This window comes from Raphanus sativus, chromosome 3 (genome assembly GCF_000801105.2).
Source record: "Raphanus sativus cultivar WK10039 chromosome 3, ASM80110v3, whole genome shotgun sequence".
NCBI classification, from domain to species: domain Eukaryota; kingdom Viridiplantae; phylum Streptophyta; class Magnoliopsida; order Brassicales; family Brassicaceae; genus Raphanus; species Raphanus sativus.
The window spans coordinates 27,809,796-27,821,642 of NC_079513.1; the positions used below are offsets into that span (position 1 = coordinate 27,809,796).

The 11,847-nt window shown below is 31.1% G+C and overlaps 1 protein-coding gene and 2 long non-coding RNA genes across 3 annotated transcripts; 2 read left to right on the forward strand and 1 right to left on the reverse strand.

Moving 5' to 3' along the window:
* Positions 1 to 839: 839 nt before the first annotated feature.
* Positions 840 to 5,872, forward strand: LOC108847527 (uncharacterized). The gene is made up of 10 exons (XM_057005549.1): positions 840 to 929; positions 3,005 to 3,073; positions 3,175 to 3,279; positions 3,339 to 3,412; positions 3,486 to 3,627; positions 3,714 to 3,806; positions 3,897 to 4,025; positions 4,112 to 4,217; positions 4,475 to 4,542; positions 4,865 to 5,872. The coding sequence occupies exons 2-10, from the start codon at positions 3,026 to 3,028 to the stop codon at positions 5,618 to 5,620; spliced, it is 1,521 nt and encodes a 506-aa protein (XP_056861529.1). The 5' UTR covers positions 840 to 929; positions 3,005 to 3,025; the 3' UTR covers positions 5,621 to 5,872.
* Positions 5,873 to 8,825: 2,953 nt separating this feature from the next.
* On the reverse strand, positions 8,826 to 9,556 carry LOC108847531 (uncharacterized). Its single transcript, XR_001948969.2, has 3 exons — positions 9,378 to 9,556; positions 9,156 to 9,261; positions 8,826 to 9,057 (listed from the first exon to the last, which is right to left on the reverse strand). It is a non-coding gene; the product is annotated as an uncharacterized LOC108847531 (long non-coding RNA).
* LOC108847532 (uncharacterized) lies at positions 9,142 to 9,647 on the forward strand. The gene is made up of 2 exons (XR_001948970.2): positions 9,142 to 9,273; positions 9,356 to 9,647. It is a non-coding gene; the product is annotated as an uncharacterized LOC108847532 (long non-coding RNA).
* The last annotated feature ends 2,200 nt before the right edge of the window (positions 9,648 to 11,847 follow it).

The window sequence follows — 11,847 nt, forward strand, 5'->3', positions numbered from 1 at the left end:
ACACCAAAACAAGATTGAAAACCAGAAAAAAGCAAATTAAAGCACACAAAAACTATCAATGTGTTGTCAAATGAAAAACAAAGAGGAAAGTTGAAAACAGAATACAATAGGAAACTTAGTTGGATATATAGTTAGTAATTAGTATGCTCTAAATTAGTGTGAAAACAAGAAAAACTCAAAGGCTATCTCGCCTTGTTGCACCAAGGCAACACTGAGACTCATTCAAAAGAGCGTTCTTGCGGAATTACCATTGCCTCTGGCGTTACGAGCATCGGCGCTAGCGTTTTAAACACACAGTTCTGGTGTAGTCGGTTTGAATAGTGATTGGTGGTGCTTCCTTCGGCCAGAAAAACATGCTTCGCACAGTTGAGATAAATATATCCTGTAGTAAGAGTGCACTTAATGTTTGGTTAGCTCCGTGAGGCTCATTCGCCGGTCCTGTCCTGTGTCACAATTTTATAAGAAGGTGAACCACTTATTATTGTGGCTCTCATGTTTATGTAGTACAACCTTTTTCTACATGTTTATGGCACATGCTACCGGAAAAGTATAATATTTTCATCGAACTTTTGACTTCTGAATAATTCTGACAAATGTACTCTCCATGTGGCATTATTTGATTGGTTACTAGAAAATTATTCGTACACTACTCTATAATATTTGTTACTTGATCATATCATCTATCACAAATAAATGAATAGCTTTAACACTAATATAAGACCCAAGGCCCAATAATTTTATGGTTAGAAATGTCATTTCATATAAGTAATGATTTTGAGATCATCTAGGGTTTTAAGACTTTCACTATAAATATAGTTTACTTTTTATCAGGACTCCTTAGCCACCAAACCAAAATACACCCTGTAAAACAAATCAAATTTCTTACCGAAGACAATATATCATTGAAGCAAATAAAACTGGATAATAAGGTATTTGCGTCTCTATCTTATGTGTTATTATTTATCTTATGTGTTATTATTTTAAAGGACTGTGCATAAAATCTAAAAATTCTTATGTTTTAAAACAAATAATTGATCCGAAAGTGTTATTATTCTGCAAAACTATACATTAGATCTGAAAATTCTTTTAAAACATAGGAAAATGATCCAAAAATGTTATTATTCTATACATAATAACACTTTGGATCAATTTCCTATGTTTTAAGAAAATTTTCAGATTTCATGTATAGTTTTGTAGAATAATAACACTTTTGGATCAATTTTCTATGTCATATTGATGGATTAATTGCGTATCTGGATACAAAATCTTATGAGATTAGTTAATTTTAGGCCTAAAAAACTTTGGAATCTCAGAGTTATCTAAATTGATAATTGTAAGAATTACTAATTATTTGTTAATCTTTGTTCTAGGAAACTTTTGTGATTCCCACGATCATAAAATAAAAATATCAATTCTTTTTACAAAACTAAATTATTTAAGTTTTTGCTATAGATTTTTCGAGTTCATCTCGAATGTATAAATCATACCTTAGCATATTCATAAAACAAACAAAATTTGAAAATTGTAAGAATTAGTGATTATTTATATTTATATATAAATTATAAGATAATCAGGAACATATAACCTTTTTCATTTCAAAAGCTTATTTTAAAATCAAACAAGATGGTGAATTATTTTGATATATGTCCATGCAAATTGCAATCAATTTTATAGTGACCATATACCATGCTAAAAGTTATGATGTTAGGCTTTATGTTTTAAAAAGTTGATCCAAACTGAACATTGTTTTGGATTTTCAACTTTTTTTATCAAAACCCTATATCTTAGTATATTTTTGATATTAGATTATCATTAGGGAATACAATATTTAAAAAATCAAGTTGGTAAAATTAGGAAATAGTTACAATATTTAATTAAATAAAAATGTAAAAAATATTCTCTAAACATTAAAAGACAATTCCTCTGTTTCATATTAATTGTCATTTTAGCCGTTTTTCTTGTTAGACAAAAAACTATCGTTTTACAATTCCAATGCGATTTATAATTACTTTCAACTCAATATTGATTGCAAAACATAAATACGTTACATTTCAGTCATTTTTTTAATATGTGTGGAAATTGTGTAAGTGAAAATATTTACTACTCTCTGTTTATTAATAAGTTTTATTCTAGTTTTTTTTCTTTTTTTCAAAATAAATGTCATTCTATATTTTCAATACAGTTTTTATATATATTATATTTCTTACCCTTTTAACTAACCAGGTTATCTAAATAATTATATATTAAATAGGTATATTAATATATTTTATTATTTTTTAAATCTTTTTGAAATGTGTCTGAGTTACATTTATTACCCTTTGACAAAAAAAAATCTTAACAATATTCAAAGATATATTCTTAATTTGTTTCCTTCTTTTAAAGATTTCTTTCTCATAAATTCATTAATGGGAGAAGTTGAAGTATATCTACTAATTACCGCTGGGTATAAAAAGTTAAAAACTGTTTTATAGATTTTGAATCTCTCATTCAAACAATGAGGCAAAGTACACTGTAAAATAAGTTTTTTTTTTTGTTCTTTTCCCTTTCTGTTTCGTCCTTGGTTGAATGCTTATGGTTTTGTTTTGTACATAGTTTCTCGACGTCTTGTCCGTATAAATAACTGACGGTTTCATAAATATTTTTCTGGGAAAATGAAGGAACATCGTTCATGATTGATTCATATTAGTAAGGTTAGGTTTCTCTCTCGATCTCGAGATTTTTTCTCTCAGTATTTTACGGATTCGATTAAGTTGCCCATTGATTGTAGTAATCTCTTTGGTTTTTGTTTATAATTGAGACATCTCGAAACTATGTTGTGCTGTTCGATTTTTTTGTTTGAAATTGGATTTGATCCAATTCTCAGAAATCTGATTTGATGTGATTCTGCTCTGTTTGTGCATTCATACAATTGTTTAGTTGCTCTTTTTGAGTTATTAGATCATAATCTCTCTGTTCTGTCTCTTTTTTGTGGATGGATCATCAATCATTGTGTTTTTTTTTTCAGGAAAATTTAGTTTCAGCAGAAATGAACTGTGGAACTGTAAGAAAGGTATCAAGGCAAGACATCAAACTGGTAAGTTTTGGTAAAAAAAATCAAAGGATTGTGTGTGTTTATTGTATAGAGAGATTGCTTTTTTTTCCTGAATGCTCTCTATGTTAAATATATATGTGCAGGTTAAAGGTCATATGGAAAAGGAGGATAACGACAATCTTTACAAACAATGTGTAAATGCTGGAGGAGGCTCAAGTCAATATATCAGTTGGCTAAGTGGTGATAAGGTTAGAGACATTGTCTGCAACATTTTTGATGTTTTTTTCACTGATTTTATTCTCTTCAGAGACCACTTCATGATGATGTGCTGGGATTCAGAAAGGAGATCAATGATATCACCATAGACATTGCTCTTCAATGGTATGTTTCCTAATGTCTTGGTTACTCTGAATAATATTCTATTGATCTCATCCCATCTTTGTGTTTGTACCAGGTACGCAGATGTATATTCAGACACAGTGTTGGGATATGCAAATGGAGTCTACACCGTTGATGGCGGAGCACACATAGATGGTGTGAAAGCTTCAATAACAAGGACTTTTAACATCCTTGCTAAAAAGAAGAAGCTTGTCAAGGTATAATTTACTAGTTTTTAATAGCATTTCATGTTACTGTTGCCAGGGAGGACATGTCTGATGGAAACATAATTTTTTTTTTCCAGGACATAAACTTAAGTGGGGAGCATATTAGGGAAGGCTTGACTTGCATTGTCTCTATTGTTGTTCCAAATCCTAAATCTGGAGGTCAAACAAAGGTACATCTGATTGTGGTCGTCTGATTTTTTTCTTTTTTTTTTTGCTGCGTTCTTGCTAATAATATATTTGTCACATACAATCTGGAAAAGACGAGATTAGGAAATTCAAAAATCAGGGAAACTGTGGACAAATCAGTCCAAGAGTACCTAACGGAGTATTTTGAATTGCATCCAAATGTATTTGAGAGCATTTACTCCAAATCCTTTACCGCTTACAAGGTAATGATACCTATTGATGATACTTCTGTATCTTCAGTTACTTTCTCTTTATTTTATTTTTTAAAATTAACTCTTTCTGTTTATAGAATGCTTTGGCTATGAGGGAAAGGAAAGTGATTAGTAGACCAAAAAGTGTATCAGCGTCGCGCACCATTCCTCAGAACCCGACCAACAGCTCTTCTGGAAAATTTGGTATGAATCAAAACATGAGCTCTATAATATGGTTTTTGGTACACATAATATGATTGAAAACCTGATGGTCCGTCTATTACCCGTGGTGAGATGGGATCCTAGTCATCACCACGAGTGTTGCATTATGGAACCATACACACATGGTTCTAGTAATTAGTTGTGTGGCTAGAGATTTCATCTAGTAGATTCAGAGTGCTAATTATAATAAGGAAACAATCTAGTTTTTTTTAATTAAAGTTTTTTCCCCATGCCTTCAGAAATTGTTATATCCTTAGGAGAATCTTCTGGTGGCGCTGCAAAAAATGGTGATGACAGGCGTATCCAGGTAATAATACATTCTTGTGACTTTAGATCCACCCCTATTAAATGTTTTATATTGGGGTAATAAGACAACAATAGTCCGCCTTCAAAGCGGACTATTGTTGGATGCTTGAGAATAGCCAGTACTTTGTGATTTTATATCTGTGCAATAAATAGAGTCTAGACAAGCTTGTGAGAGTTGTCTGAAAGACATGAACTCAATGGGATGGAAACAAGGCATTGGTGACTCTTTATGAGTAATGCCAATGCCAAGATTTCCTTTCCTTATCAGCCAAAAAGACATGCGTCTTGGTGGCTCTGACTGTTATATATCTATCTCTTGCCAGAGCAAAAGGACACTGGAACAGCCTCGGAGTAGTGGTACAGTCTCTACAGCTCCTCCGGAAAGATCGTTAGGGAATACTAGTGACTCAAGCTTTGACAAGAAACGCCAAAAAGTTGTCCCATCCTCACATCCCCGCTCTTCTTCACGACAAACTGTTGCTGCTGCTGCTTCAAACCGTCCAAACCGTAAAGATGTTGGCGTAAAGATCCCTGGCTCTAACAAAACCAAACCAGTTATCCCAGTCGGTCCTGGTTTCCAGGCTGAAATTCCGGTTTGGATTGCACCTACCAAGAAGGGAAAATTTTACGGTAGTCCCGGAGATTCCGACACTCTTAGGTGGCTTGGAGCTGGTGTTTGGCCTACATATAGCTTAAAGAAGAAAGTTTACTACAAAAAGATCGGCGAAGGGAGACCAGACTCATGTCCTTGTCCTACTCCAGGTTCAACCGATTGCGTAAAGCTACACATTAAAGAAGCAAGGGAGCTTCTAGAAAAGGAAACTGGTGGTGCTTTCTATACTTGGAAGTTTGATGAAATGGGTGAAGTGGGATCAAAGTCATGGACGGCCAAGGAAGAGCAAAAGTTTAGATCTCTTGTGAAAAAAAATCCTTTGTCAAATCGTGATGGGTTTTGGAAGTATGCTTCAAAGGCTTTCCCAAGGAGAAGTGAGAAGGATGTCATTAGTTACTACTATAACGTTTTCCTTAACCACCGTAACACCGATGATGACCACTATGGTGACTTCTTAGCTGGATGAAAGGGTAACCCAACTTTCCAATTTCTTGATACTTAGTGATTCAAGAACATGTTCCATTTTCCCCTAAACTTTTCTATCATAGGATTTTTTTTTTCTCAAAAAGAAATCCTTATAGGGAAAATGCACCAATCTAAAATGTGTTTTTTCTCAAATTCTAAATAGGGAGCTGTTTTCTTCTTCATGAACTTTGTTGCCTTGTTTCACTCAAGAAACAAACTTGAATATTTCAAATTTGGAACTTTTATATTCTTAGATCCTTTTTCTCTTCTTTGTGCATCAATGTTAATGTCTAAACTTGCATTAAACTAAATCTTAAACTACATTGTTATCAATAATTTACTAAATCGAACTCCATCTGTTCCATCGCAATTCAAAGCAAACTTTCACCGTGAGACGTATCAAAGTAACAGTCCATGATATGCATTCGATTCCATTCATCATTTCCAAATTCTAATGGAAAGACCGACCATTATACAGATTCTATCCCGCCGTGAAAAGAAAAACTTGATCCAAAATTCTAATATACGAAGACGAATTGAATATTCCATATGTATACAAATATGCACATTTGTTATATATTCTTCATCATCAAATGCGATCTCATGATCAGTTACCAATCAATGTGGGTGAACCTCAAATATCTTTTGTAAGATTTCTTATCGCAGTCCTTATGGTGGACGCCGGCCGACCGATCTTTCGATCTTTCTGTTTCATCGCAATTGAAAGCAAACTTTCACTATAAGACATACATAGTAATGGTCCATGATATGAATTCTATTTGTTATTTCCAAATTTTGATGGAAAAACTTACTGTTACACGGATTATATCCCGCATGAAACAAAAAAAAACTTGGCCTAAACTTTAATATACAAAGACCAATTGAATACATCTCTATTCCATATCTATACAAATATGCACATTTGTTATATATTTTATTCATCATCAAACGTGATCTCATGATCGGTTACCATCAATGTGAGAGAACCTCAAATATCTTTTGTAAGATTTCTTATCGCAGTTCTTATGGTGGACGCCCGCCGGCCAGTCTTTTGATCCTTCTGTTTCATCGCAATTCAAAGCAAAATTTCATGTTGATGAAAAAACTGATCGTTACACGGATTCTATCCCGCATATTTCGAATTTGGATCCTTTTCTATTCTTTGTGCATCAATTTTAATGTCTAAACTTGCATTCAACTAAATCTTAAATTACATTGTTGTCGATAAAATATACTATATCGTAATCCATTTGTTCCATCGCAATTCAAAGCAAACTTTCACCGTGAGCGTATCATAGTAAGAGTCCATGGTATGCATTCTATTCATCATTTCCAAATTCTGATGGGAAGAACGACCATTATACATATTCTATCCCGCGATGAAAACAAAATCTTGATCGAAAACTCTAATATACGAAGACGAATTGAATACATCCCTTTTCCATATGAATACTAATATGCACATTTGTTATATATTTCATTCATCATCAAATGTGATCTCATGATTAGTTACCATCAATGTGAGTGAACCTCAAATATATTTTGTAAGATTTCTTATCGCAGTCCTTATGGTGGATGCCGGCCGACCTTAAGACCAGATCCTCTTCATCGCCATTTAAAGCAAAATTCCACTATGAGACATACATAGTAATAGTCCATGATAGAAATTATATTCGTCATTTCCAAATTTTGATGGAAAAACTGACTGTTACACGGATTCTATCCCGCATGAGACAAAAAATTGGCATAAACTTTAATATACAAAGACCAGTTGAATACATATCCATTCCATATCTATACAGATATATACATTTGTTCGGTATTTTATTCATCATCAATGTGATCTTCATGATCATTATCTTTTGTAAGATTTTTGATCGCAGTCCATCTGCTCCATCACAATTCAAAGCAAACTTTCACCATGAGATTTACGTAGTAATAGTCCATTTCTCTAACTTTAAATTATTTTCTAAATCGAATCGAACTGCTAATTGTTCTTTCAAGAAATATACTCTCATAGTTTCTCAGGATTTCAATGATCTTAGGATTGAATATCCAAATTAAGTGATGCAGATGTGTAACCCGAAAACATTCTCATTTGTTTTTTTAAAGATGTCTACACATAGTGAATAATAAAAGGAAACTTTTCCAGACTACCATTGAGAGGAGTTAAAGAATCTGTCCATAACCAGTATAAACCCCCCCCCCCCCCCCCCCCCCCCCCCCCCGAAAAAAAAGTTTTCCTTCCATTATACCGAAGATGTGTAAACTCGAAAACATTCTCAAATCATATTAAAGGCGGAATCACAGAAAAATACTTAAAAAAAATCTTCAGTATAATGCAAGAAAAACTTTTAATCGTGGTTTGTATAAGGTAGTTTAGGTGTTTAAGTTCAGGTGATTCAATCGTAAATATATATAAGGCAAATAAAAATGTCGGAATCGAATCGTATGTAATATTTGTCGTAATTTACAATTGCGTAATTAACTAATTCAAAAGGAATTATGGGTGAATTAATTTCATGTAGTTGGAAATTATGTTAAAAAATACATGATTTATGAAGATCTACGCATAATTACATCACTGAATCGTCTTATGAAGATCCACTCCATCGTTTTCTCTGGGATTTGAAACCTGGATTTCTTGTAATCTGCAAAAATTGCATAGTCTAGAATTCAAACCCACGTCTGAATGTGTAGCATTTAAATCTTAACCATTAGACTACAGTGTTTCCCAAGAAAAGAACTAATTCTAAAATTGAAGTTTTTTGTTAATTAATTATTAGTAAATTATTTTACTAAAACTCAGACTTTATGTATAGATAGCACCTCAACATGCGAGCAGTGAAGAGAAGCAATCACGGCTCTAGCCTAAGCGAGTTTCTTGCCACGTATCTTGGATTTGAGGCGTCCGTACACAACGAATACTTAAGGTTAGTCTTTATTCAGAAGGGTTTTGAATACAATAGTTAAGCTTATTAGATTTTTGGAAAATAAAAACATGTAATTAAGTTTTTTAAAACGTGAGGTAAATATAAAATGTGTAATGTAAGTAGAAATTAAGTTAAATTCATAATTACCGCCTTAGCAGCTGGATTCGCATAAGTTAAAACCTATTTTTTATTTTTTATTTTTTTAATTTATTAATAAACAATTAAGATTTATTATTTAAAAGTGTGTATACAAACTTAGAAAATTTGATGACATTTACGTTGCTGATATATATGGTAATAATCTTCTTTCAATACATACAAACACCACACAGTATAGGAAGTTTTGAGATTGAGCTACTATATAGTCCCTGCAATCCCTCTCGGTGATAATATTAAAAGCCAACTAATAGATAGATACACAAGGAAGCTTGACACACTGTAGAGTGTTCTTTCTTTGTCTTAGAAACACATTTCACAAATCCAGCAGCAGCATAGTGCAAAGAGACTGCATAGGAAGAAGCAAACACAAGAGTTAGTGCTAGCAAAAAAAAAACAGAAACAGAGTCAATGATCTGTTTTCTTATTCAGTTCTTGGAGTTTTACCATCCTTCAATGAAGCCTTTGTCTCCTCTCTGCTTTGTCTCCATCTTCTTTTTCTTGTTGTTGTCTTCTCCCGGTTGTTCAGGGACCTCTACTGCAGCTGGATATCCTGCCAAGAGAGGTAAGTACCACATATCTCTTACTTTGCTTCATAAAAAATGTTGGGATTCGTTGTTATTTATCTCTCGAACGAACAAAAACAGAAAACCACATTAAAATACTGACCTGGTGGAAGATGTTGTTGATCTTGTGCGATTCCCGTGTCCTTCTGCATCTTTTCTTACAGAAGAAGCTCCTCTCTTTGTGTTGACTCGTTCAGTTAACAAGTTTAAACACACAAAAGGGAGCTGTGGTTGTGTGATTCGGGATTACGATTCTTGTTTTGGTTATGATATAAAACATTTTGTTTTGATGATACTGCTTTTTTATATAAGCTGCGATTTGATAAAAAGCTATAATGATGGCGGCAACGGCTGATGATAATATTCTTCTTTATTTTTTTCTTTTTCTGACTTTTGGTTTATTCGTTTATATCTTTATATCTTCCTTCACGAAGGGGCTACTACAGAATCTAAGTTTTAAAATGTGAAAAAGAAATGCGTTCACACTTGTTTATATTTTCTTCGCTTTGCATGACACTTCATACGTGTCGTCTCTTTTTGTAGTTTGTCCTCAAAACTTCTTCCATTTTAAACATTTTAAAATCAAAAATTAGTTTCAGCTTCAGCTATCACTTGTGGTTGCCGAAGATAATTTTCTTTCTTTAAAAAAGTAAAAATAAAAATATTCGAGAAAATTTTAAAATTGAAATAACAGAAATTGTAATATATATATATATATATATATATATATATATTATACTTTAATTTATACTATAAAACTTTAAAACAAAAATAATTTCTATAGTTTTTTAAAGTTTAATAGTTATGATTTCATACTTTTATAATTATATAAAATATAAATATTGTTAATTTGTTATTTAGTAATTTTTACATTTGGTAGTTAACCAATTATAAAAATTTCGAAAACGCATTAATTTCTAACTGTTATACTTATATCAGTCGTACAAATTTTTAAAAATGTTTAAAACCATAACTATTCGCATCCGTAAACTCCCAGCAACAATCGCAACCGCTACGGTTATACGAGTCAAACCCTAAGAAACATACCTAAATGTTGACTGATACATTATACAAGTGAGAACATATATACTTAGGTGTGCGGCGCCTATGTGTAATAACTGAGTTCGTCGTTACACCGTTAAATTGCTTCTTGTTGGTGATTAACTGCGTGATTTAACCTGAAACCGTGATTAGAGATAACCTATGTGGATTAAGTTTCGGACATACTATATTTTGGAAAAAGTAAATTACTTTAATTTGTATCAAAAGATAATTAGTGGTAGCCAAATAAATGATTAATGATCAAATCTAATGATATTAGTTTTATAATTAGTGTACACGATGATGTAATATCATAAGATTCAAAGTCATAAACTTGGAGTGGTGGTCCAGTAAATACAAAATGGAACTCTATCTACTCTATCTATAGATAAAATTTAAATTAGGATTTTCTATAGTAAAACTAGATATACAAAAAAAACTAGATATACTAATTTATGGTGGTATATCTATCTATACTATTATTTGAGAAGTGAATTTACTTATGTGTCATATTCTCCATAATTTTAGGTTATTTTGTTTATTACTTATATTTTTTCATAAATAATTTTAGTAATTTAATTGATATTCTATCATTATCATCTTTAAATAATTTTAGTGATTTATCTGATAATTTTTCATTATCTCAAAAATTAGAAAAGTTTAAAGATGACATCAATTCATATTTCTATTATATTTACTTAAGTAATATTAAAATATTTTATGTATTTTATTTTATATTTGTTATAATAATATTAAACTAAAACGATTTTAAATATATATATATATATATATATATATTATATATATATATATATCACATAATTAGAATGAGTCATCTATATACATAATACTTTTTAGAACAATCAAAATCACTCATAATTTTTCTCGAAACAAATTGGCAAAAAAATCAAAAATATTTATTGTATTGTTTACAAAGTTATTTTTTGCTCTATATTAAAAATTAGAGAATTTAAAATCTTTATTACTCTTATTAATAAATAAGTATATTGGATTTTAATAGATAATTACCCATAAATTAAAAATGAATTTCATTTATTAGATATTCATCATTATCTAAAAGATTTTATATTATATTATCTAAAAATATTTTAAATCATAATAGTTTAAAAATAAATAATGTACAGTATAACCTCTATAAATTAATACTCTATAAATTAATAATTTTTATAAATTAATAAATTCCACTGGTCCCCACTTGGACTGGTATAAAATATAATACAAATCGATAAAATAATAATAAAATAATATTTAAAAAATAATTCATGTAAATATATACTTTTATTAAAATTATAAATTAATAATCTACCCTTTTTTGTTTGGTTAGTTATGCAATTACAAATTATGAAAAATATTACATAGACGATATTTCAGCCAAAAATATTACATGTCTTATGAGGATTCACCTTTCACTACATCACCCTGATACGCCTTAAGAGATTCATTCGTGGCGGTACTACTTGCGCTTTGCTGAAGATCTATTGTAAGCCATTTTTTTAATTTTGTGCATAATC